The sequence below is a fragment of the Aegilops tauschii genome, chromosome 5, assembly GCF_002575655.3.
Source record: "Aegilops tauschii subsp. strangulata cultivar AL8/78 chromosome 5, Aet v6.0, whole genome shotgun sequence".
Classification (NCBI taxonomy): Eukaryota; Viridiplantae; Streptophyta; class Magnoliopsida; order Poales; family Poaceae; genus Aegilops; species Aegilops tauschii.
The window spans coordinates 459,491,092-459,516,371 of record NC_053039.3 but is presented as its reverse complement, the minus strand read 5'-3'; the positions used below and the strand labels follow the sequence as shown (position 1 = coordinate 459,516,371).

The 25,280-nt window shown below is 47.5% G+C and overlaps 3 protein-coding genes and 1 long non-coding RNA gene across 7 annotated transcripts; 2 read left to right on the top strand and 2 right to left on the bottom strand.

The window, feature by feature from the left end:
- Window positions 1–1,175: 1,175 nt before the first annotated feature.
- On the top strand, window positions 1,176–3,231 carry LOC109755257 (uncharacterized). The gene is made up of 4 exons (XR_006664530.2): window positions 1,176–2,169; window positions 2,651–2,710; window positions 2,791–2,911; window positions 3,041–3,231. It is a non-coding gene; the product is annotated as an uncharacterized lncRNA (long non-coding RNA).
- A 101-nt stretch (window positions 3,232–3,332) lies between these two features.
- LOC123493415 (noroxomaritidine synthase 1-like) lies at window positions 3,333–5,143 on the top strand. The gene has a single exon (XM_045229140.2). The coding sequence runs from the start codon at window positions 3,407–3,409 to the stop codon at window positions 5,054–5,056; it is 1,650 nt and encodes a 549-aa protein (XP_045085075.1). The 5' UTR covers window positions 3,333–3,406; the 3' UTR covers window positions 5,057–5,143.
- A 1,968-nt stretch (window positions 5,144–7,111) lies between these two features.
- Window positions 7,112–11,921, bottom strand: LOC109755243 (mediator of RNA polymerase II transcription subunit 8). Of its 4 annotated transcripts, none has more exons than XM_040390820.3 (12): window positions 11,554–11,921; window positions 11,256–11,380; window positions 10,698–10,822; window positions 10,422–10,605; window positions 10,212–10,319; window positions 9,984–10,051; window positions 9,435–9,680; window positions 9,199–9,252; window positions 8,889–9,098; window positions 8,618–8,680; window positions 8,379–8,436; window positions 7,112–7,886 (listed from the first exon to the last, which is right to left on the bottom strand). In XM_040390820.3, exons 1-12 carry the CDS (start codon window positions 11,766–11,768, stop codon window positions 7,561–7,563), a joined length of 1,782 nt encoding a protein of 593 aa, XP_040246754.1. In that variant the 5' UTR covers window positions 11,769–11,921; the 3' UTR covers window positions 7,112–7,560. The 4 variants fall into 4 exon arrangements, with proteins under 4 accessions (XP_040246754.1, XP_040246755.1, XP_020169740.1 ...); XM_040390821.3 differs by having other exon boundaries at window positions 8,379–8,433; XM_020314151.4 differs by having other exon boundaries at window positions 9,205–9,252.
- A 2,739-nt stretch (window positions 11,922–14,660) lies between these two features.
- LOC109755399 (probable E3 ubiquitin-protein ligase ARI5) lies at window positions 14,661–16,448 on the bottom strand. The gene has a single exon (XM_020314319.1). The coding sequence runs from the start codon at window positions 16,446–16,448 to the stop codon at window positions 14,661–14,663; it is 1,788 nt and encodes a 595-aa protein (XP_020169908.1).
- Between the last annotated feature and the right edge of the window lie 8,832 nt (window positions 16,449–25,280).

The window sequence follows — 25,280 nt, the reverse complement described above, 5'->3', positions numbered from 1 at the left end:
TCTTGTCTGAATAAAAAGACATGCAATGTCTGCATGTTTCTTACTATTGTAGTTACTATCAGTAGACCACCATGTATGTTTGTAAGAGTGGGGTTGTGAGACAGTCATGTGAATGTTTGATTAGCATGGTGATGTAACACGTTACTAGTACCCAATGACCAATCTCAAGCGATTATCTTGTCGATTAACACTATGATTTTCTTCTTTAATCTTGGTCCTACCCCTGCTCTTATATCTCATGCAGAACAGAGTATTCGATGTTGCCAATGTTGGAGATGATATACTATGTGAGTATTTGATCTACCGGACCGGGTACACGGGAACGGAACGGACAGGACAAAGCTATACAAACGTCTATGGTGTTAGCCTTTGTTGCAATGGGGTCAGCCTATGTATACTGTAATAGTAGTTAGCACTTATTTGGTGAAGGATTTGCAAAATGTGACTGGTGTCAGCTAACACCAGTCCCTAGAACGACAGAGGCCAGATTTAGTGGTGATTGATGCAGTCCATGGGACTAATACAGATTGTTCAACATGCATGGCACACCTTATCGTGAGCAATTTTCTTTAAGGCCCCGCGGTATGCGTCGGTCGGCTGATCTTTGGAAACATCGACCGGGTCACGAGCCGTTCGATGCATGTGATGCCCACCGTGCGATCGTTCCTACCTCTGTCCATCTCTCGTTGCAACACAACTTGTACTGGAAATCCCATTTCAACACGACCCATGTTGCAAACCTCATTGCAACATGATCCATTTTGCAAAGCACCCCTCAGCACCTCCGTGAGTTCCCGGCGACGGTTCACAACAACGCTAGCTAGCAACACTTTTTCGTCGTCCCCACGGAATGTCTTGTAGCACCACTTGCAATGGATGTCGACCACCACGCACCACTCGCAGCAGCATCGATCGGTTGCAACATCATAGACATGCAACACTGAGCACCGGCGGTCGGGCTCCCCTGCACCGTCCAGTCCTTGTAGCGTTGGCGAACCGTCCTGCAACATCAGTGGGAGCGTTGTTGCACTCGTCTCCTGCTTGAACCAGTCAACGCACGGCCTGCAACACCCACAATTATTCAGCACGCACCCCCCGACTCGGCCTACATTACCGGAGTAGCAGCACACTGAACTGATGAGTCAATCAGCCCAACAACCCTCTCTCTTCCCCCCGATGATGAGTCAAACACCCGAGCAGCAGAACCGGACGCCCCGGCGCGCCAGCCGGATGGCGCGAAACTCAAGGCGGCGGCAGCGGCAGCGGCAGCGGCTTGTGGTACCGTGGAGCTGGCCTCATCGACGTATGGCCGGGTAAACTGCGCCCACGGCATGGCCGGCCGGCCGGCGACCCCTCCTTCGTCCGCTGGATTGGAAGCGCCACCAGGTCGGTCAGCTTCTGCCCGCCTGCTTGCACGCCAGGTGCTTGTGTTTATTCCGATCCGTTTCTAGCTGGAGTAGCAACCTAGTGACCATTGACTGACCGAGCGCGGTCGGTCAGCCTCAAGCTAGTGTGTGTGTGTGTGTGTGAGAGAGAGAGAGAGAGAGAGAGAGAGAGAGAGAGAGAGAGAGAGAGAGAGAGAGAGAAAGAGAGATCTCACCGTATGCATGAGTGAGCGAGCCGTGCTGACCCTGACTCGTAGGCGTAGTGGACGCTGGATGACGGTGCATTCCCATGGTAGGGATGGCTGGAGTAGATTGGATTGTGATCCTTTTCCTTGGCATTTTCTGTTGAATTAAAGCTGACCAAGTTGTGTTTTTGGGTACGGATTGTGATCCAAGAAGAAGAAGAAGAAGAAGAAGAAGAAGAAGAAGAAGAAGAAGAAGAAGAAGAGAAGAGGTAGGGTGGTAACTAGTAAGAGCTGCATCCACCCTTGCTTACCTTCAACATACTATGGGAATGGGATTCACACAAGAGTTTAAGCAACAGTCCAGCTGTGTTTTTGTCCAAGCCATGTAAAATCTGACCAAGTCCTGCCCAGCGCGCCTACTTTCAATCGGTATATATGCGCATGTAAACAACATAGACAACTAGGTCATTCGATGCAAATCAAGTTAAGACGTGCTTCTTCTGTCCAACATGGGGATGGAGACCTTGCCAGAGAGACTGCTGAGGACGGAGCTTCCAACCGGACAAGGAAATGCCTGCTCTGCTCCATTGACTTCCCAGGTCAGCACCACCACGGGGGAAGACATTGTTTGACAAACGATGCTTACATATGGAGTCGATTTCTCCCCTGTATTTCCATCTTAATCGGTGCTTATTTGCTTTATCCGTGGAAGATCGCCATGATTTTTCACTGTGATGTATGTATGTTTCCTAGTGTCTGTAAGTCTGAATAAGCTTGAGACATGAGAGCCACGCAATGTCTGTACTTTTCTCTTTTGTTCCTCTTTTGTGGGGATACATTTCTTGTTACAATGTGTGTAAGGATGGTGTGGGGCATTTGATTGCCCTGTTGACATATTACTACCCAAATATAAGAATGTCTGTAACTACTATTGCAATGTCGCTCTAACTGAAAACAGAGTGTTCAGTGATGCCAAGTTTGGGGATTCTCTGCATCAGATAGTTGTGCTGAGCTTTTGCGCAGAACTGTTGGCAGTCACCTACTGACCATGATATTTTCTTCTTCTGTGAACTGTAATAGATGCATAATTGGTGGTGACTTGCAGGCTAGCGTATATCCTGGCCTATGGCAAGTGCTCAGGTATGCATGTACATGCATTTTGTGCATCTGTTGACCATCTTAAAAGAAAGCCTGAACACAATTTGCTTGTATATTTTCAGTTTACAGATGGCTGGATCTGCTCCTCGATCTAGCAGGATGGACATAGCTACCTACTTGATTCAAATTATTGATTTGCTTCCTCTGCTGGAGCCTGGGGTTGAATTTGGGATTCTGCATCTGGTTAGTCGATCAGACCAGCGTCTATTTTTAGTTTTGAGTTTTTTGCAAAGGAAACGAAGCTAGCTATTCATTCTGCTATTATCTGGTGAAATACAAATAATGGTATCAGGTTTCATGCATATATGTCAGGTCGGCCCTCAATCACAGGCCAGGGATGGCCATGGTTTTTCTGCTTCAGAGTTGAGCTGGATGCCCGCCCAGTGCGTGCACGAGTCTCCTGAACACAATGAGCATGCCGTGGTCTGTCGTCTGTTCCAGCAGCAACGTTCATACATTGTTGTCCACTACTCCAGTGCAGCAGCAGCCCGAAAATAATGGAGGTACCATACGCATGACGATTTTAAATACCTTGTTCATATCGCATCGATTAATTGAGGTATATGCTTACAAGTTTTATACTATTTCATGACGATACAGAACGCATGCTATATCGTGCTCCAAAACGTATGTGTGGTGACCCGCAAAAAAAATGTATGTGTAGTGGCCGCTGCTAGTATGGTACCAATGGACTCAGAGGGAACAACTTGTCTATATATAAATGAAGCCATCGCCATGTCCCTTGCATTTGCACCTTACATCCAAGTAAGTAGTCCTCCCCACACCGCACTAGCGATAATTATGTCACTCATCTCCACAGCACTTGTGCTACTTGTTCCCCTAGGTCTTTACTTGTACATGTGGTCCAGTACTCGTAGTAGATCAAATGACCCAGCATCGGTGCTCCCCACAAAATGGCCGATACTAGGCATGCTCCCTGGTCTCGTGGCCAACATCTGCAACTTCCATGAGTACAGCTATGCGCTCCTCGCCGGATCAGGCCTCAACTTCAATGGGGACGGCCCGCCTGGGGCCGGGATGCGGTTCTTCATCACCTGCGACCCTGCCAACATCCAGCACATCTTCACGACCAACTACTCCAACTTCCCCAAGGGCGCCGAATTCGCCGCCATATTCGACATCATGGCTGGTGGCTTCTTCACCATCGATGGCGAGCTGTGGCGCTTGCGCCGCATGAAGTTCGTGGGCGTGATCAGCAGCCCACGGTTTGCTGACCGTGTGGCAGCTCATTGCCATGACAAGGTGAAGGACCACCTCCTCCCGTTGCTTGCCCGCATGGCGAGCACCAGCACTTCGTTCGACATGCAAGAAGTAATGGCGAGGTTAATGTTTGACATCACCGCCATGACAGTCTTTGGCGTTGACCCTGGCTTCCTGTCCTTGGACATGCCTCCGATTGACGCCTCCCTTGCCATGGACACGGTCATGGAGGTGGGATTTCTCCGACACACCATGCCGGCCTCTTTGTGGAAGACATTGAGGTGGCTAAATATTGGTCCCGAGAGAAGGCTCCACGAAGCGAACAGAGTGCTCCGCAGGTTTGTCGTGGATACGATGGAGAGGAGGAAGAACAACAGAGGCCAAGATGAGGATGAAGAGGTTGTGGGGGATATTTTATCTCTCTACATCAATGACCCAGACTACGTTGACGATTACTTGCTCTGTGGGACACTCATTAGCTTCATGCTCGCTGGGAGGGACACAATTGGCACGACCCTGCCATGGATATTCTACAGCCTCGCCCAGAACCCTAACGTTGTGTCAATCATCCGCAATGAGCTCTCACCTATTGTATCGCACAAAGTAGCCCGCGGCATGGGTGCCACGGTCATCTTTGAGCCGGCGGAGACCAAATCTCTGGTCTATCTAAGAGCCACCTTGTACGAGACTCTCAGGCTATACCCACCGGCGCATATGGAGCGCAAGACGGTGGTTGCCGATGATACCATGCCAAGTGGCCATGAGGTGTATGCCGGTGATGCCATCTACATCTCTCTCTACTCCATGGGAAGAATGGAGAGCTTGTGGGGTAAAGACTGCCTCGACTTTAACCCAGACAGATGGCTCCTGGGGGATAGCAACAAGCTCAAGTATGTGCCGTCTAACAAGTTCTTGGCCTTCAACTCAGGCCCAAGGATGTGCCCAGGCAAGGAAATCGCAGTTGTGCAGATGAAGACCATCATCGCCGCAGTCGTGTGGAACTTTGACCTGGAGCTGGTGGAAGGCCAGAGCATCCAACCCAAGCTATCTTGTTTACTGCAGATGAAAAATGGGCTCATGATGAAGCTGAAGAAACGAGAAGCGTAGCACAAACTTTCTTTTGTTGACCGGGGTTTGGGATTTCCCAGCATGTGTGCCACGATTGTCTTAGAATGCGTGTGTAGTGTATGTGTGTGTCCATATACATATTTTCGCTTTCATGTCGGACAACTTTATTCACGGCAATGGGTGGATTTTTTTTATGAATAATTGCCTGAGAAATCAGCTATGGCTTGGATGGCGCAAATGTTCTCAGAAATCATGTATAAAAAATACCGGAACATCGTGATAATAATGTAAGATTATCGAAACGAATGACTGAACAATTAGGCAATTCAGTACATATATTTTTGGTAGTGAATGGGCATGTGCATCGTATGATGCAGAGGCCGAGACGATGCCTCCTTATTGAAAAAAAAAACAATATTTGTTGTAGCAAGCTGAACTGTTTGTTTTTCTTGCCGACCACACAGGCATATATTTTTCAGCATATGCCTCTCTCCATGTATTTTTTTAGTACTATAGTTTTTCTTTTAATTATATAGTATTTGTTACTCTGAAAATACTTTTACTATCTATATCATCAATCCATTTGCAAATCTCAAGCACCAAATTCAATTGACAATTCCACAAGGATGTTTTGGTGGCATATATAAGGAGTTTTTTAAATTTTCTGTTATATCAGTTTATTGCCCGCGCGTTGTCTTTAGTGTCTTTAGTACTGTAGTTTTTTTGGCTATATCAGCTTCCCTCGCCAACTGCCGGCCTGTTGGGAGCGCTAGCTTCTGGCTGGAATCGATCGGCCATGCCGGAAGCCTACTGAGCGTATTTGGCTTGTTTACCTGGTGGGATTCTTTGCCCGCGATAATTGGCACAACCGGAAGATGTGCATCTTGATTTTCTTCAATTGCAAAAACTTCGTTGATCAAATTTGGTCCATGAAGCCCTGCAACTGCAACTCATCCTTTGCCATTACAGGGCTGATTCTTAGGTATGTGAAGAAAGGGTGGGAAGATCAAATCAAGGACCCCGGCAGTTACTGGAAGTTCAGTGATCGCAGGGGGGCAGTGGACGCTTCATACCAACAAGTGCGACCAAGATCTGGGTTGCAGCTTAAGGAGGCCATCCGATGAGTGTTCTTATCTGGCGCATCACCATGGATTTCTGCTTCTACTACATGGGCCCATCAGCAGATCACCGATGTACCACTGCTGCTCAATGTATTCACGATGCCTCTGGTGAAGGCCGTTGTGGGTGTGCTGTCTGGTGTGAAAGATCTCTGGTAGATCCTCAAGGATGACAAGACAATCCATGGAAGGTGATTGAGGGCGTGTGGGTGGAGATGCTCTGCTTCTCCTCGGCCAGTAGGTGACAGAGGGTACCTACACGCCAAGAGTTTGGGCACCACGGAGGGGAGCTGCTCACATATGTTTGGCTCCTGTCACTCACTCACAGGGATGGAAGCCTTGCCCGAGAGACTGCAGAGGACGGAGCTTTCGAGTGGACGAGGAAATGCCGGCGCTGCTCCATCAACTTCCCAGGCCAGCGCTGCCACTGGGGAAGCCATTTTTTGAAAATTGATGTTTTTCTACTCTCCATTTGCTTATTTTGCTTATTTGTGGAAGCTTTTTGTAATTCATACATTGTGGTGTTCCATTTGTCGCTGTTCCAAGTTGGGAGATATATTATAACTATGTGAATTTGTGATCTGTCGTCAGTCGACATCTCGGAGCGAACAAGATCCACGGCCTCATGAAGCTGCTGCTGCCCGCGCATATACATCTCGGCGTCAAGATATACTTCCAGCTGAATAATTATCTAAGAAAAGCACTAGTCCAGTTTGATGCCTGGCAGTTTATTGCTTCTTTTTCTTCTCTGTGTCTGTATTACCAGTCCACCGTTCGACTCTGATCTGATCCGATCTCATCTGCTGCTGCACAATTGTGTATAGCTTTGGATACATATATAACAGCTGTTGGTTCATCTCTACAGCTCTCGCTGTTTTTCTACATGGGATGTGAAGGAAGACTCTGGCCGACAGTATTCAGATGCCAAGAAGTCATTAGGTGTATGCCAATCAACATATCACCAGCTCTTGTGTGATTACAAAGAAAACAAATCTCAGCTATTTAACAGCGACCATCTGAAATTCAAGAATTGTCGTGGATCAGAGTTCAGGACTTGAGGTTATATTTTAGACTGAAGCATGCGCCTATCCAAGCACGCATCATAAGTTGCAGCGCAGTACATACATATCCGAGCATGTCATAGTTTGCAACGAATTCCAGCCCGCGGGCTACTCTAGCTGATGCATCTAACGTCGATTTACAACGATGGCGAACAATCATGACTACTTGCACGGTGCACAGCCACTGGACGTGAGCAAAACCAATGGTGAATCGTCGGTAGCCCGTGCCATTACTGCACACAGGGAAGGCACAACGATGCGTCGTCAGGAGTAACATCGTCCAGCCGAAAATACTGTCTCGACTCTGGCCAGGAACCCGTGCCTCGCCTTGGCAACACACGGTTGGTCAGCCCGCTTGAATGAATCATTGCTGGTTTTGCTGCCTCTGCTGGGAGAAGTTCGGGTTCGGCATCTGATTCTGCAGCTGGTTTTGCATCTGGTTTTGCATCTGGTTCTGCATTTGGTTCTGCTGCTGGTTCTGAAGGCCCACCATGCCCTGCTGCTGCAAGCTCTGACCGCCTCCTTGCATTTGGTTCTGCTGCTGGTTCTGAAGGCCCACCATGCCCTGCTGCTGCAAGCTCTGACCGCCTCCTTGCATGTTCCCATATAGCCCTTGCTGCTGCTGCTGCTGCTGCTGCTGCATTTGCATTCCCATCATGCTCGTGGTATTTGCGCCTCCCATACCGTACACTGCAGCAAGCGATAAAGGAGAATTACTTGCTCAGAAAGTATATTTAAAATTAAACTGCGCTAGGGAAGGTCAAGGAGGATTTCATCGCAAACTAAAATGACACAGAAACAACACAAAGCGCACAGTTATGAATCATGTGAATAAAAACTTTTCGCCTGCACCACTATCTCAAACAACTACAGAGCTAGATACCTGCACAGAAGAAAACCAAATATGTCTGCAATAGCAGTGCATCAAAAACCAGCGCATCTAACTTTTCCTCAGGGCAACCGTTTTTGTAAATACATGCTGAATTATGCTCCAAATTTAAATGAAGAATAATTAATGTATGTAGTTTTCTTCTGAACTGTGACTATATCACACCAGCTATTTTTCCTAGCAGTAGTCCAAGCAGGATGACACAAGTACACTATATAGCTGTACAGAAAATTACGCATTTCCTTAATTTATTAATAATGACAAAAGCCTAAAAGAGGATGAACGGTACATACTTTGGTCGGTCATCATTTGATGACTCCTCTGAGGATGCCCACCAGTCAAACCAAACTGCTGAACAATCATAAGAAAACAACATTAGAATTTGTAAATGCAAGAAAGGATATAGTATATGTGCAAAGAACAAGTCACAGCAGAAAAAATGGAGAATTATAAATGCAGTGCACTACTGTGTTTCAACAAAAACATCTGCAACCAATGTGACTTGGTGATAACAAACAAGAAAGGCATTTACCTGCATTTGCGGCATCATTGACTGTGACTGCATTGTTTGCATAGTCCCAGGTATGTTTGCCATCTAAAATGCACACAAAAAAGGCAGTTCAATCAGCACAGGAATATGTTCAAAATATCCAGAAGAAAACCTGACAACTGAACAAACTCGAATCTTTCTTCATGAGCTCATGAATGTACGTGAGTACATCCATAGAGAGTATAATTATCCTTCTCGAACAACAACCTTATAATTTTTACATGACTTAATAAAAAGAAAGGTGTTATCTAACCATTTGTGAGTTTGAAGATGCCTGTGCAGCAGTAAACATTGCACTGTTTGCAGCTCCAGTGAACTGGCCCAAATGGCTTCTCAACTGATTTCCTTGGTTCAATTGGCTCTGAGACATGCCTGGCTGCATGCGTGCAGCCTGCATCTGCCTATTCTGAAACTGTGACAAGGCTTGTGCTTGGCTGTACTGCATCTGCTGTTGGCCAGCAACCTACAAAAGGTTTTCAACAGCAAGTTATGAGCTTTGTGAAACTAAAAACAATTATATTTCCATGTCTAGAAAATATAGAAGTGGTCAATGGTAAAATTGCCTGTACTTTTTGTTGAGCTTGTCCCTGTAGATCTTGTAACTGAGGAACCGAGCTCTACAAGAAAATTGTAGATTTAGTGAGCACCAAAAAGTACCATGTTGGGATAAATAGTGTAGAATTTTTGCAAGACAGCACTACAAAATCATAAGAAATACGCTCAGGAAACCGATAACATTGTTGCCAATGCCACAAGCGCAACAAAACCTCTTTAAAACTGAAAAGGAAAGTTACCTTACCTGTGCTAGCATCCCAGCAGCTGATGGCCTCAGCTGCTGCTGCTGTTGCTGAGATGCTTGCATCAGCTTTTGCCTCTGCTGCTGTGGTGTCAGATGTTGCTGTGGTGAAGGGGTATTCATCATATTGGTGCCTGACCTAGGGGAGTTAGCATATGGCATTGGAGGAGTAGACACATTTTCAAAATTAGGGGTTCCGGCAGTTCCAGGCGATGGAGCAGATCTGCCAAGTAATTGTCCTCCAGATGCCTGCATGAAGCGTTAACACATCCGATGACTAAGATAAAAGGATCAAACGTTTCGTCGAATTCAGGCTAGTGATTGCTATCATCAATCCTCAAATAAAAACAAAAGAAGGTACTCAAACCAACACTTAATACAGTTCACAATAACAGGGACTGACATCATATGACCAACCAGTAAACAGGAAAACAACACCTCGCGGGGAACATGAATGGCATGCAACAAAAAAGGAACTATGAGCAATAAGATGGATTCCAATTTCAATATGTACACGACTTCTATGAGTGCTAATACTGATGCTACACAAACCTGCATTGGATTTCCCTGGGCGTTGACATTATTAGGTGAAAATGCTGGTGTATTTTTGGGATAGGCGCCTGCAAATATAAATAGCTGTTAGATGCTGATACTGGAGCGTTTTCTGACACACGCTTTAAAGGCAAAAGGTTATGATGCACTCGATGTCAGCTAACCATGGCATAAAAAAACCTAATAGAGCATGACAAAATGTGGAAATATCACATGATCTAATCTTACCAGAATTATCACCAAAATTATGAGCCCCGTCTCCAGTAGCAAGTACTTCCATTAGATGGCTAGGAAGAGATGAATGCATCTGCCTTTGGTCTCCCGATACCCGCAATCCTGAGAATCAGGCTATTTCAGCATTGAGGGTCCATAACACAAATAGGAGACGTACATGAGTTATTTAATTTAGAAGTCCAAAAAGCATCAATGTGTTTTCACCTTCACCATAATTTACTGCCGCTCTAAGTAGACTTTCCTGCTCCTGTATCTTTGCAGCTTGTGCCTTATCTAACATAGGACCAAGATTTGCCCCCTGACGGGCTCCTAGACCATGAGTCTTACGGCACTCGGCGATTACTCTCTCAGCAGTTTCACACGCATTCGCAATCATGTCTATCCGAGCCTGAAGGCAGCAAATCCAATTTTATTTAGCAGACAACCAACAGATCAACCAATAACAGTGTGATACAGGTTTGCATTTTCCGCATCAAGCACCTTTAACTTTTCCATTTGAGAAGGCACGGGCAGATTCGTTATTCCAGACAACAACTGTTCCCTCTTTGTAGTTTCCTCAACTTCCATCTCCGGTAAGAGCTTTGACGACAGCATTACAGGCAGTACTGCAATACACACGCAGGTCAAGCAGGAAACATGATGTGATACTAGTAGCAAACGAAGAATAATCGTATGCATTGACAAAAGCAGCATGGGACCACTAAATTGCAGCACATCACAACAACCTAGAGAAATCCTGAAACAGCATTTTGGTAGTTGATTTGCTACTGATTCCCTATCACACTTATCTATCCCTGAAAAAAAAATTAGAACAGCAACACCTGTCTATGAAACTGGACAGGGTTCTTCGTATCAGATGGGTTATTTTCACACCTAACTGAAAATGAAATCTCTGAATCCATTCAACCGAAACATTATGCGTGCTCATAGGCTATCATGATCCCAGAACAATTTTACTAGCCACAGAAAGGAAAAGATATCACATGGCACATATATAAGTGAAAAAAATATTTAAAAAATTCAGAGGAGCTCACTCACTTGCAGCGTTCTCGGCGTTGACGTTCCTGGGGTACACGACGAAGCCCTTGTTCACCTTCTTGATGTCCTCCACGATGTTGAAGAGCTCCATGCTCACCATGGAGAACTGCCCGAGCACGTCCTGCCTGCCAGCCGCCATACCATACCAGTAAGCAACCAATCAATCGCGCAGCAGTACTATAACTATCGCACACAGGCCGGGGGATCCACCGAAACCCTAGGTCGGGGATTCACTCTAGGCGGCGGCGGCGGCGGCGGCGAGCAATGGAGGGAGGGGAGGGGATGGGTGAGCCCGAACCACTTGGGGGATCCGCTGGGGTTGACGCGGGCGATAGCGTCGAAGTCCTCGAGGATGCGGGAGATGGCCTTGTAGAGCCCCACCGCGCGCGCCCGCATGCCCTCCAGGTTCAGCTGGCTCTGCACCTCCCCGTTGAGCCGCTCCGCCCGGGGAGGCGCGGGCTGCTGCTGCTGCTGCCCTCCCGCCGCGGCGCCCGGAGCTGCCGCCGCGTCCATCGCCGGAGCTGGGGCTGGCGGTGGGGCGGAGGTGGAGGGGTGAGGGGAGGTTGAATCGGGGGGTGTTCGGATCGCCGGCGTCTGACAAGTGGGGTGGTCCACTCGAACACTCAGCGGTCAGCCCCTCCTCCCTCTCCACAATGTCTAAAAAATGTTTTCTTCAAGATATACTATAAGATAAGGAGTTTTTGAACTCCGAGGTGAGATGAACTAAAATTCCAAAATACTCCCTCAGTCTTAAAATAAATGTCTCAAATCCTGCATAACTTTGTACTGAAATTAGTATAATATTAATATAAACGGTTGATGACGTTAATTATAAAATAATATGAATTTTTTAACTCAACCACAAACTATATATTTTTAGACCTCTCCAGGTACATGCCCGGCTAACTACATGCGCCCTCAGAGCATCCTCTAATGAAGGATTTTATGTCGTTGGGTCATCACAATTCACAAGTACCAATCTCCGTCATTCGGTTTGGACTAGCGGGTGGAAGTTTTGTTAATGTAGCATCCTTGTTCGGTTGGTACTCGTCGCTCTCACATTGGATCCAAAGGCATATGTTCTGCACACTGGAGGTAAATGTTCCCTTCTTTCTTACTTTACCCTAAATCATTATCCTCCACTTCTCTAGAGGTTTCACGCCACCACCAACATCGTCATTTCACTTATTCACCGAACGAGGCTAGGGCGCAAACTCATGCCCTATCCTTCGACACACCTTCTTCTCAAGCTAAGTGAACTTCACACACGTCCTCTTTGTCTTCCTTCTTACGCACCGACATCTTCTCCTCACACACCCCAAATCATTAATGATGGGAGAAACCACTATGTCACCTCTCACCTTAATCGCCAACAAGATCCCTTCAGGCAATACGCCTCGCTCTACTTTCCTCTACAACAAACTTCAGATCGTAAGATCGACAAACCATTATTCATTGGCAGTACCCTCTCTCGCACCTTCTTAAACTAACTAAACCTAGCACACTTCCTTTTCATCTTCTTTCAGACATCTCACTCCGCCACCTTGGGCCCCATCCCGCACAGTTATTTGCCTCTCTTCTTTACTCTTACCAAGTGAGTTCTTCTCACATGGTTGACGGTGTGTGCCTCAGCCATCAGGTTGGGATGTCACACCAAATCACTAATAGGGCAGGGAAAAACTTCATGTGAACCCTTGTCGTCTTCATTCCCTCTCCCTTCCCACTACTAACTAATCACCCTGAGGTGGTTCGCTCTATATGCATAACTGTGGAACGGTCATAAGAACATCTCCAGTGGATCGCTCCATACGCATTACTGTTTAACGATCATAAGAACATCTCCAGTGGATCCCTTTTCCTAAACAATTATGGTATAAGATGATTTGGGTCAAAGAAACTGTGTTCCAGGAGATCCCCTTTCCCCAAAAAAAATTCGGTGGTCACTAAAAACACCCCAATCACCCCAATCATCCCATCCACGTTGGCCAGAGCCAAGAGGCTGGTTTTTCACCGCCTCGTGTTCCTCATATGCAACCTCCCGCTTCGACTGACATGCATCCTCATTGCTAACGAGCACCACGCCACCATCGGGCCTGCACGGTCGCGCCGCCACCAGGTTTAGCCACTGCTCCTTCTCCCCTCGACACCGGTGTAGGTCGGAGTACACCTTCGAAACAACTAGAGAACACAATGCCAACAAGTTGCTTGACGAAATTCCTCACCTAATCTTTATGCAATGAAGAATTTCAGAGTTCATTGACAATGTAATAGTCTATACATACTTTTTGCAGATGAGTTCGCCTTCTGAGTTGTTTTTCGACAACTCATCATAGGGCGATGACAACGATTTTGAAATGGAAACGACGTTGTATGTGTCATATGATGTCAAATAAGAGGTTGAAGCATCGTGGCTCAGTGTCCGGTCGTGTGGTAGTTCATCGCAATAAGCAAGTCGAGCATGATAAGCTTATGTAGGGTTATTTTGGAGAGAATCCAATGTTTGGCCATAAAATTGTCCATGAAGTTCATTGTCTCTACTTCACGCAGAAATGGGATGCAGCTGGTCAACTTGGTCATAATGCTTTGAAGAAGGTTGTGTCATCGGTGTGCATGCTTGCATATGGTTGTTGAGCTGATTCTATTGCTGACTGGATTGGAATTGTAGAGATCACGGTCATTAAAAGTTTGAAGAAATTCGTGAAGTGTTGTCATTGATATCTTAGGGAGATATCTCCAGCACCAAATGAAGCTGACACCGCAAGGCTTCTGCAAATGGGTGCATCAAATGGCTTTCCCGGTGTGCGTTGAAACATCGACTTGCATTGGAGGTGGAAGAATAGCCATGCAGCATGGCATGGGCAATTCAAAGGACATTGCAAAGATGCAATAATATTTTTTGAATATGGGGCATCAAATGATCTATTGGTTTGCCAGTGTCTCACAAATGACCTCAATATCTTTGCAAAGATCTTATTTGATACTAGCTATCAAGAAAGCACATCCGCTGAACTTTGAAGTCAATGGTCTCAAGCTGAATTTCATAAATGATGAAATGATGTGTGTTTGAGACAAAACTATACGAGTTATTTTGATGCTAAAATGGATATGTCTATGTCTGCATACACAAGTGTTGAAGATGCTCTAAGGTAATCTTCCACGCTTACTCTTTGGGAAACATATTTTTTGATCTCATAGAAATTAACATTTCACTATACACGAAAGCACACGCACATCTATTATCAAATAGTAAAAAAATGTTGACAATTACAGTTTGATCAGGTGTAAATCTGGTTTCACTGTTTGCAGAGTTGTGCCCACTTGATAATCCTAGCCAATATGATCGGTTGAGCCAATTACTACGTTGTACAGGTACTGCATGTACTGATAAATCTACGATTGATTGATTTACATCCGCAGCTCTTCGAAGAAGTCTTCGTCGTCGTCGTCGTCCAGCGGTGGTGGAGGAGGGGTGGCGGCAGCGCGGCGGGCGGCAACGGCGGGGTCGACCTCGACCTCGGCCAGGCCGTCCCGGAACGCCCTGGCCATGTTCTCGAAGTGGTTCCTCGCCACGGCCGTCAGGCTCGACAGCCTGGGCCTGAACTCCAGGTACTTGTCGGCCACCGCGCCGTGCTCGCCGGCCGCCTCGGCGACGAGGCTCGTCCTGTCCTTCTCGGCGCACTCGTGCAGGCGCTCCAGCGACTTGTCGGCCTGGCTCTGCAGGTCCTCGAACAGGTCGCGCTTGGCCGGGTCGTCCACGTAGTAGCCGAAGGCGTACGTCCACCGCAGCATCCGCCGGCACTCGGCCACCTGCCGGTACGCCTCCTCCAGGAAGTCGAGCTCCGTCTCCACCACCCCGAACGCGGCGGCCACGGCCTCCCTCTGCGCGCCGTCCTTGCCGAGCGCCGCCGTGTCCTCGAGCGCCTTTTGCCGGGACCGCTCGTGCGCGCCCCAGCGCTCGTAGTAGTGCAGGTAGCGGTCGACCGACGCCTTGGCCTGCGCCCGCCGGAGCTCCTCCTTCGTGTACTTGCCCTCCGCCCTGGCGGCGTTGTAGGTGTTGCAGTTGTAGTTGCCGCCGTCGTGCTTGCCCCAGGGGCCCAGGCAGAGCCAGCAGAACTGGTGCTTGCACGGCGGCGAGCACGTCATGTGCATGCACCCCTGGTTCTTCTCGATGGGGCGGCGGCACTCCGGGCAGTGCTTCGTGTTAGCCAGCACCCACTGCGCCGTCTCCGAGTCGGAGCGGTTCTTGTCCAGCCACTCCCGCACCGTGTCGCACGCCACCGGGCGGTGCGCCTCCTCGCCGCACGCGAGGCAGAAGCCGTGCCCGCACGCGCACCACGCGTCCAGCTGCACCGTGCACTTCTCGCCGTCGAACTCCACGGCCCGATCGCACCCGGGCGCCGGGCACCACCGGAGCCTCTTGCTCTCCTCCACGTACGACCTGACCAGGAACTCGCCGTACCGTTTCGCGTCGTCGGCGTCCGCCACGTCGTCGACCAGGTCGCGGACCACGGCGGCGGAGCAGCCCATGTCCGGGCACCGGATCGACAGGCAGCGGGCGCCGTCCCCGACGGCGGCACGCACGTAGCCGCTCCAGCAGCCGCGGCAGTAGAAGTGGGCGCACCCGGCGGACCGCATCTCGCCGGGGCCGTGCGCGTCGAAGCAGATGTAGCAGGTGAGGGGCGCGTCGTTGACGGCCACGGAGACGGCGTCGCCGTCCGCGGGCAGGCCGACGGCGTCGCGGACCTTGTGCTCGTCCGAGAACCACCGCTCCCACACGCCCTGGGCGCTCCACTTGAAGTGGCGGAGCACGGCGGCCGCGAGCGCGGGCGGGAGCGCGATCAGGTCGGCCACCCGCGCCGTGTGCTCCTCCTGCCGCGCGCGCACCTCGTCCATGGTCAGCACGGCGTACTGCGTCGCCGTGAACCTCATCTCGTCCAGGACGCCGCCTTCCTCATCCACCTCCTCCAGCCCCTCCTCCTCGTCCCCCTCGTATTCATCGTACATGCCATCGTCGCCGTCGCCGTCGCTGTCGCCATACAAGCAATCATCATCGGCGTCGTCGCCGGCGCCGGCGTCATTGTCGCTTTCGTTGGAGGCGGTCCGGAAGCTCATCCGGTCGTCGTCGTCGCCGGCCTCCTCCGCCTCCTCGGGGCTGCTGTAGTACTCCTCCTCGTTGTCGCTCGTCAACGCCATGGCTGCCGCGATCGATGGATCGATCTTTGCACACGTAGCTAGGTAGGTACTGCTGGTGGTATGAGGGTTTGGCCCGATCGCCAACCTCTTATAGATGCTGTATGGCGGCCATGGGTGCCGAGTCGGGCTAGGGTTTTGCACTGCCAATCAATCTGTATTATCAAGAGCAGATCATAGCCGGATACTGGCAGCTAGTAGTAGCAAACGTGCGCTCCGCGTCTCCAGGGGGAAAAAGACACGTGTCCGTGTTTGTTACTGCCGAAACAATTTTTTGGCTTGTTTAATTAATTTATCGGGTTTGCTTTTTTACATCTACTCCCTCCGTTCCGAAATATAAGTCTTTTTAGACATTTTTCAATAGACTACGACATACGGATGTACGTAGACATATTTTAGAGTGTAGATTCACTCATTTTGCTCCGTATGTAGTCACCTATTGAAATCTCTAGAAAGACTTATATTTGGGAACGGAGGGAGTAGATGTGAAATAACTATCTCACGTCTAAGTCCAGAGCCGTTAGATCATTTGTCTTTAATATTCGTGCAAAACACAATTGTCTAGCTGCTGCCCTGGGTCGTGGCGCCTTGTCTCGCGTTGTGCCTGTGTCCGGGTCGTTGCTAGCTGTGCTTGTGTCCGAGTCGTTGCTAGTACGAGGTCGGACCGTTGTTGGTTTTCACAAGCCTATGCTCGTGAAGGTCGTTGCTAGTGTGAGGTCGATTGCCTTTTTCTATTTCTTTTCACGAGTCTGTGCTACACTCAGTCCTAGTTCCTCTCATTTTCCTACATTCCCATTTGACTCCTAGTATTTTTTTCGTTTCCGTTTTATTTTCCTCTTTTATTTTATTTTTTCTATTTCATTATTTATTTTAAATTCATGATTTTTTGTTTTTATTTTTTATTTTTTATTTTCACTTTTTTCATTTTTCATTTTGTTTTATTATTTATTTACTCATTTAAAATTCATGAACATGTTTTCACTGTCATATGTTCGCTTTAAATGTTGTGCAAATCTTGATTGCGGGTTATTTTCTCACGCGCACTCTGTGTCGCGCCGTGTGTTGGTGTCTACTTATCGACCTATTCATGCATGTTTCTTTTGTTGGGGCATTTTCGTGACGTGATCTGAGGTCCCGTTTCGGATTGGTTTGCTAAATATTATCTAAATGAGAGTTAACAATGTTTCATCTAACTCATATACCGTTAGACACACGTGCTTCTGAGTCATGCTCGTTGTCCTTGCGTCGTCTTTTCTGTTTGTCCTTGGTGAAGCAGTGAGACCCGATATGATATTTTTGAGTGAGCAGTTATTATGTTTTGTGTATTGGTTTTTTTGTGGGCTTAGCTTTTTTATGGAGGGACACGTGTCTTTTTATTCCTTTTTTTATTTTTGGTTTGACCGTGTAGCTAGAGAGGAGTGTAACTAGATTTTTAGTTTTCAGATTTTCTAAATCTAATCTAGATAAGTTTTAGCTCATCTGAGTATAATTGTCTGATTTGTTTGATTTAATGTTTGCACAAACTCAATCATGCACGCTCGTGTCAGCTTGTGCTTTTTCGTCGCGCGTCCTCTTGTCCTGTTTGTTTTGTGTCGTCATGTTCTCATATTTTTTTCACATGGGCCTATATATGTTGTTGTTTTGGGGCTCGACTATGAAGCTTATCCCCCATCTTCTCACTGACCGATCTTTGACCCCAGTTATTTTGTATGTGTTTTATTTTTCATCTCAGTTATAGGTCCACCCTTGACATACAACTGGCATGTAGTTCGTTTCATCCTAGTTACAAATCGACCATTGACTTGCAACTGGTCTCGTAGTTTCGTAAGTTGTCCCAGGTGCAAATTCACCATCGACTCGCAACTGGAGCATGTGTTTTTATTTTTCATCCCAGGTGCAAATCCACCATCGAATCGCAACTGGAGTATGTGTTTTTATTTTTCATCCCAGTTGCAGGTCTACCATTGACACGCAACTGGGCATGTAGTTTGTATCATCCTAGTTGCAAGTCGACTCTTGAGTCACAACTAGGCTCGTAGTTTCGTAGTTGTCCTAGGTGCAAGTCCACCCTCCACTCGCAACTGGGCTCGTAATTGTCAGACTTGCAAGCCCACCCTCGACCCGCAACTAGAGCATGTGTTTTTGTTTTGCATCCAAGTTGCAAGTCCACCCTTGACTCGCAACTGGGCCCATAGCTTGTTTCATCCCAGTTGCAAGTCGACCCTTGACTCGCAACTGACTCGTAGTTTCATAGTTGTCCCAGGTGCAAGTCCCTCTCGACTCAAAACTGGGCTCGTAGTTGTCCAAGTTGCAAGCCCACCCTCTACTCACAACTAGAGCATGTGTTTTGTTTTTCATCCCAGTTGCAAGTCTGCCTTTTGATTGTAACAAGCTTATAGCTTGTTTCATCCCAGTTGCAAATTGACCCTTAACTCACAACTGGGCTCGAAGTTTCGTAGTTGTCCCAGTTGCAAGTCCACCCTTGACTCGCAATTGGTCTCGTAGTTGTCCGAGCTGCAAGCCCACCCTCGAGTAGCAAGCCCATCTTTGACCCGCAATTGGGCCTATGTTTTGTCTTTCATCTCATTTGCAAGTCCATCATTGACTCGCGATTGGGAGTGCAGTTTGTTTCATCCCAGTTGCAAGTCGACCCCCGAATTGCAACTCGAGGTATGGAGTTTGTAATCGCCCCAGTTGCAAGTCAACCATGTACTCGCAACTCGGGGATAGAGTTTTGTAGTTGCCCTAGTTGCAAGTCCACTCTCGACTCGTAACTCGGGGGGTGTAGTTTTGTAGTTGCCCTAGTTGCAAGTCCACCCCTCAACTCGCAACTCGAGGGGTGTTTTGTTTTTTTGTTCTTGTTTCATGGTAGTTGCTATTAGACCCTCGACCTGCAACTAGGGGTTTCTGTCGGCCCAGTTGCAAGTCCACCCTCAACTCGCAACTCGAGAGGTGTAGTTTTTATAGTTGCCCTAGTTGCAAGTCCACCCTCAACTCGCAACTCGAGGGGTGTTCTCTTTTGTTTTTGTTTCATGGTAGTTGCAATTAGACCCTCGATCTGCAACTAGGGGTTTTTGTCGGCCCAGTTGCAAGTCCACCCACGACTTGCAACTCGAGGGGTGCTGTCTTTTGTTTTTGTGTCATGGTAGTTGCAATTAGACCCTCGACTCGCAACTCGAGGGGTGTTCTCTTTTGTTTTTGTTTCATGGTAGTTGCAATTAGACCCTCGATCTGCAACTAGGGGTTTCTGTCGGCCCAGTTGTAAGTCCACCCTCAACTTGCAACTCGAGGGGTGTTGTCTTTTGTTTTTGTGTCATGGTAGTTGCAATTAGACCCTCGACCTGGAACTAGGGGTTTCTGTCGGCCCAGTTGCAAGTCCACCCTCGACTGGCAACTCAGGGGGTGTTGTTTTGGTTTTCACCCCAGTTGGAAGTCCACCCCGATTTGCAACTCGAGGGATGTAGTTTTGTATTGCCCTAGTTGCAAGTCAACGTTGTACTCGCAACTCAGGGATGTAGTTTTGTACTTGCCCTAGTTGCAAGTCCACCCTCGACTCGCAACTCGAGGAGTGTTGTCTTTTCTCCTTGTTTCATGGTAGTTGCAATTAGACCCTCGACCTACAACTAGGGGTTTCTATCAGCCCAGTTGCAAGTCCACCCTCGACTCGCAACTCGGAGGAGGAGTGTTGTTTGTTTTCACCCCCAATTGTAAGTCAACCATGTACTCGCTACTCGGGGATGTATTTTTCTAATTACCCCAGTTGCAAGTCCACCGCCGACTCGCAACTCGAGGGATGTAGTTTGTAATCACCCAGTTGCAAGTCCACCACCGACTCGCAACTCGAGGGATGTAGTTTGTAATCGCCCCAGTTGCAAGTCTATCCTAGACTCGCAACTTGGGGGGTGTGGTTTTGGGTTTCACCCCAGTTGCAAGTCAACCATGCACTCGCAACTCAGGGATATAGTTTTGTAGTCGCCCTAGTTGCAAGTCCATCTTCGACTCGCAACTCAGGGGTGTAGTTTTGTAGTTGAGATGCCTGCCTTCCTTTTCCTAGGATGGATACATCAACTTGGAGGCCTTGTTTGATGTTGTGTTGATACTTCTTTTATTTTTCAAGTACAACAGTAATGTATTACCTTCTAAATTTTAGAGAAGTTTTCATTCTATTTTTTTGCGGTACACGTGTTTTTGCCGTGTATATAAGCTAGCTACCAGAATTAGCCTTTTTTTGCTGAACCTGTTGCATATATATGTTTTGCTGCGGAGCCGCGATGTCCAACTGAAACCTGTATGATGTACTGAACTTTGGTATGATTGTCCTACTGAACCTGCATGATGTACTTACTCATATTTTTTTATTTCCTTTTATATAATTCATGTTTATCATATACGGTCGTCCAAATACTATCATCCATCCATTTGTCACATTGGTATATAGAAGGTTTCGAAATTTTCTGCTGAACCGTGAGGTACATGAAAGCTAGCTGGCTATGCATGCATGCACTGATAGCACACGTCTCACTACCTGTTTTTTGTTTCTTGTATGTGCACACATATACAAACTTCATCCGTTCCCACTAGTAGAAAACAGGGCTTTCGTTCGGGCATGGCAAGCCCATTAGTCCCGGTTCAGTCATGAACCGGGACCCATGGGGGCATTCGTCCCGGTTCGTGAGCCCAGGGGGGCGGCCGGGGCCTCGTGGGCATTGGTCCCGGTTCGTATGGAACCATTTGTCCCGGTTCGAGGCACGAACCGGGACTAATGGGCCTCGCTCCTGGCCCACAACCATTGGTCCCGGTTCTTGGCATGAACCGGGACAGAAGGCCCGGATTTAGTACCGGTTCTAGCCACGAACCGGGACAAATGAGCTGCCTATATATACCCCATCGCCGCAGCAGAGCACTCCACAGTGCTCTATTTTTTCTGGCCGTCGAGGGGAGGGCATTTGGGTGCTCTAGCTCACCTCCTATGCACATGAGGTGTTCGATGAAATGTCCGAGCCACACTAGTTAATCTTTCTTCTCTCGAAACTCGACCTCCGAGCTCCATTTTCCCCGAGATTTGTCTAGGTTTAGCGGTCTGTCACGTCCCGTCCCCGTCTTCACCGCCGTCGATCGCCCGCGCCGATCTCATCGCCAGCACCACCGTGGTGAGCCTCTTGTTCTTATCTTCTTTCTGAAAGAAAAAAATTCTTACTTCAGATAGATACTTGTCTAATTTTGTTACTTTTATTATTCCTTCTTATTATATAGTGCGATGGTTTTGGTATCCGCCCCCGTCGGCCCTCGTCCTGTCTATGATTCGGATGTGGTATATATTATCTTTATAACTATTGGTTCATTTATTGTTTATGAAAATTATGCCGACCAACGTGACATAGATTTTATTTATCTAGGAGGTATGTGAACCGGAAATTCCAACCGACCCTATTGTCGAGAGGTTAAATTTAGTTGAAGAAGAAAACAATTTCTTTAAGGAAAAAATAAAAAAATTGAGGAGGAGAAGATGATATTGGAGTTGCATGTTGCGGATGTCGTCGATGATCACAAGATCAAGATGGATGCAATGCGCTTGAAGATTAGAAAGATTAGAAAATATGCCATTCATACCGAGGCTTGGTATCATTATGCCGTTGGATCAATTGTTACCTTCGTTGCGATTATGATCGCATTTGTTTTCGCATTGAAATGTTTTACATAGTTTCAATGTATAGTTTAATTAATTAGATGCTCTGGAGAGCTATATGTTGTAAAATGAGAACTATGTATGTACTTTGGTTTTAATGTGATGATGAACTTCTATTAATTTGGTCACTTAATTATCTATTCATGATGTTCTGTAATGGTTTTTGACACACTTAATTATATATAATGCACACAGATGAACCGACAATGGATGTACGGTGACAGACACACCTCCGAGTACATTAAGGGCGTGCATGATTTTCTCGAAGTGGCTGAGGCAAACAAGCAGAATGGTTTTATGTGTTGTCCATGCCCTACATGTGGGAATACGAAGTCTTACTCTGACCGGAAAATCCTTCACACCCACCTGCTTTACAAGGGTTTCATGCCACACTATAATGTTTGGACGAGGCAAGGAGAAATAGGGGTTATGATGGAAGACATCGAAGAAGAAGATGACGATGACAACTATGTGCCCCCTGAATACGGTGATGCTGCAACGGGGGAAGCTGCTGAAGATCAAGAGGAACCATACGATGTGCCCAATGATGTTGCAACGGGGGAAGCTGCTGAAGATCAAGAGGAACCATTGCCCAATGATGATGATCTCCACCGGGTCATTGTCGATGCAAGGAGGCAATGCGAAAGTCAAAAGGAGAAGCTAAAGTTCGATCGCATGTTAGAGGATCACAAAAAAAGGGTTGTACCCCAATTGCGAAGATGGCAACACAAAGCTCGGTACCATACTGGAATTGCTGCAGTGGAAGGCAGAGAATGCTGTGCCTGACAAAGGATTTGAGAAGCTATTGAAAATATTGAAGAAGAATCTTCCAAAGGATAACGAATTGCTCGACAGTACATACGCAGCAAAGAAGGTCGTATGCCCTCTAGGATTGGAGGTGCAGAAGATACATGCATGCCCTAATGACGGCATCCTCTACCGCGGTGCGTACAAGGATCTGAACGCATGCCCGGTATGCGGTGCATTGCGGTATAAGATCAGACGAGATGACCCTGGTGATGTTGACGGCGAGCCCCCAGGAAGAGGGTTCCTGCAAAGGTGATGTGGTATGCTCTGTTGGGGAACGTAGTAATTTCAAAAAAATTCCTACGCACACGCAAGATCATGGTGATGCATAGCAACGAGAGGGGATAGTGTTGTCCACGTACCCTCGTAGACCGACAGCGGAAGCGTTATCACAACGCGGTTGATGTAGTCGTACGTCTTCACGATCCGACCGATCAAGTACCGAACGCACGGCACCTCCGAGTTCTACACACGTTCAGCTCGATGACGTCCCTCGAACTCCGATCCAGCCGAGTGTTGAGGGAGAGTTTCGTCAGCACGACGGCGTGGTGACGATGATGATGTTCCACCGGCGCAGGGCTTCGCCTAAGCTCCGCAACGGTATTATCGAGGTGTAATATGGTGGAGGGGGGCACCGCACACGGCTAAGAGATCTCAAGGATCAATTGTTGTGTCTCTGGGGTGCCCCCTGCCCCCGTATATAAAGGAGCAAGGGAGGAGGAGGCCGGCCCTAGGAGGGGGCGCACCAAGTGTGGAGTCCTACTAGGACTCCCTAGTCCTAGTAGGATTCCACCTCCCATATGGAATAGGAAAAGAGGAAGGGAAAAAGAGAAGGAAGGAAGGGGGCGCCCCCCTTCCCTAGTCCAATTCGGACCAGACCAAGGGGAGGGGTGCGGCCACCCTTGAGGCCCTTTTTCTTCTTTCCCGTATGGCCCAATAAGGCCCAATACGTATTCCCGTAACTCTCCGGTACTCCGAAAAATACCCGAATCACTCGGAACCTTTCCGAAGTCCGAATATAGTCATCCAATATATCGATCTTTACATCTCGACCATTTCGAGACTCCTCGTCATGTCCCCGATCTCATCCGGGACTCCGAACTCCTTCGGTACATCAACATACATAAACTCGTAATAAAACTGTCATCGTAACTTTAAGCGTGCGGACCCTACGGGTTCGAGAACTATGTAGACATGACCGAGACACGTCTCCGGTCAATAACCAATAGCGGGACCTGGATGCCCATATTGGCTCCCACATATTCTACGAAGATCTTTATCGGTCAGACCGCATAACAACATACGTTGTTCCCTTTGTCATTGGTATGTTACTTGCCCGAGATTCGATCGTCGGTATCTCGATACCTAGTTCAATCTCATTACCGACAAGTCTCTTTACTCGTTCCATAATACATCATCCCGCAACTAACTCATTAGTCACAATGCTTGCAAGGCTTATAGTGATGTGCATTACCGAGTGGGCCCAGAGATACCTCTCCGACAATCTGAGTGACAAATCCTAATCTCGAAATACGCCAACCCAACAAGTACCTTTGGAGACACCTGTAGAGCACCTTTATAATCACCCAGTTACGTTGTGACGTTTGGTAGCACACAAAGTGTTCCTCCGGTAAACGGGAGTTGCATAATCTCATAGTCATAGGAACATGTATAAGTCATGAAGAAAGCAATAGCAACATACTAAACGATCGGGTGCTAAGCTAACGGAATGGGTCAAGTCAATCACGTCATTCTCCTAATGAGGTGATCTCGTTAATCAAATGAAAACTCATGTCTATGGCTAGGAAACATAACCATCTTTGATTAACGAGCTAGTCAAGTAGAGGCATACTAGTGACACTCTGTTTGTCTATGTATTCACACATGTATTATGTTTCCGGTTAATACAATTCTAGCATGAATAATAAACATTTATCATGATATAAGGAAATATATAATACTTTATTATTGCCTCTAGGGCATATTTCCTTCATGCTCCTATAATACCACGGTAGAAATGTCTGTTCAGAAACGAAGAGTATGCCAAGTTGATGCGATGGCACAGTGAGGACCGTAAGAAAGACGGGAAGTTGAGAGCACCCGCTGACGGGTCGCAGTGGAGAAAAATCGAGAGAAAGTACTGGGCTGAGTTTGCAGCTGACCCAAGGAACGTATGGTTTGGTTTAAGCGCGGATGGCATTAATCCTTTCGGGGAGCAGAGCAGCAATCACATCACCTGGCCCGTGACTCTATGTATGTATAACCTTCCTCCTTGGATGTGCATGAAGCGGAAGTTCATTATGATGCCAGTTCTCATCCAAGGCCCTAAGCAACTCGGCAAC

Bases quoted from the DNA above. Each gene is read 5' to 3' on its own strand.
- LOC123493415 (XM_045229140.2), top strand. From the start codon at position 3,407: ATGGTACCAATGGACTCAGAGGGAACAACTTGTCTATATATAAATGAA.
- LOC109755243 (XM_040390820.3), bottom strand. From the start codon at position 11,768: ATGGACGCGGCGGCAGCTCCGGGCGCCGCGGCGGGAGGGCAGCAGCAG. The intron at 10,823-11,255 runs GTGAGTGAGCTC...TGTGTATTGCAG, and splicing joins CAACGCCGAGAACGCTGCAA to TACTGCCTGTAATGCTGTCG. The intron at 7,887-8,378 runs GTATGTACCGTT...CGCTTGCTGCAG, and splicing joins TCAAATGATGACCGACCAAA to TGTACGGTATGGGAGGCGCA.
- LOC109755399 (XM_020314319.1), bottom strand. From the start codon at position 16,448: ATGGCGTTGACGAGCGACAACGAGGAGGAGTACTACAGCAGCCCCGAG.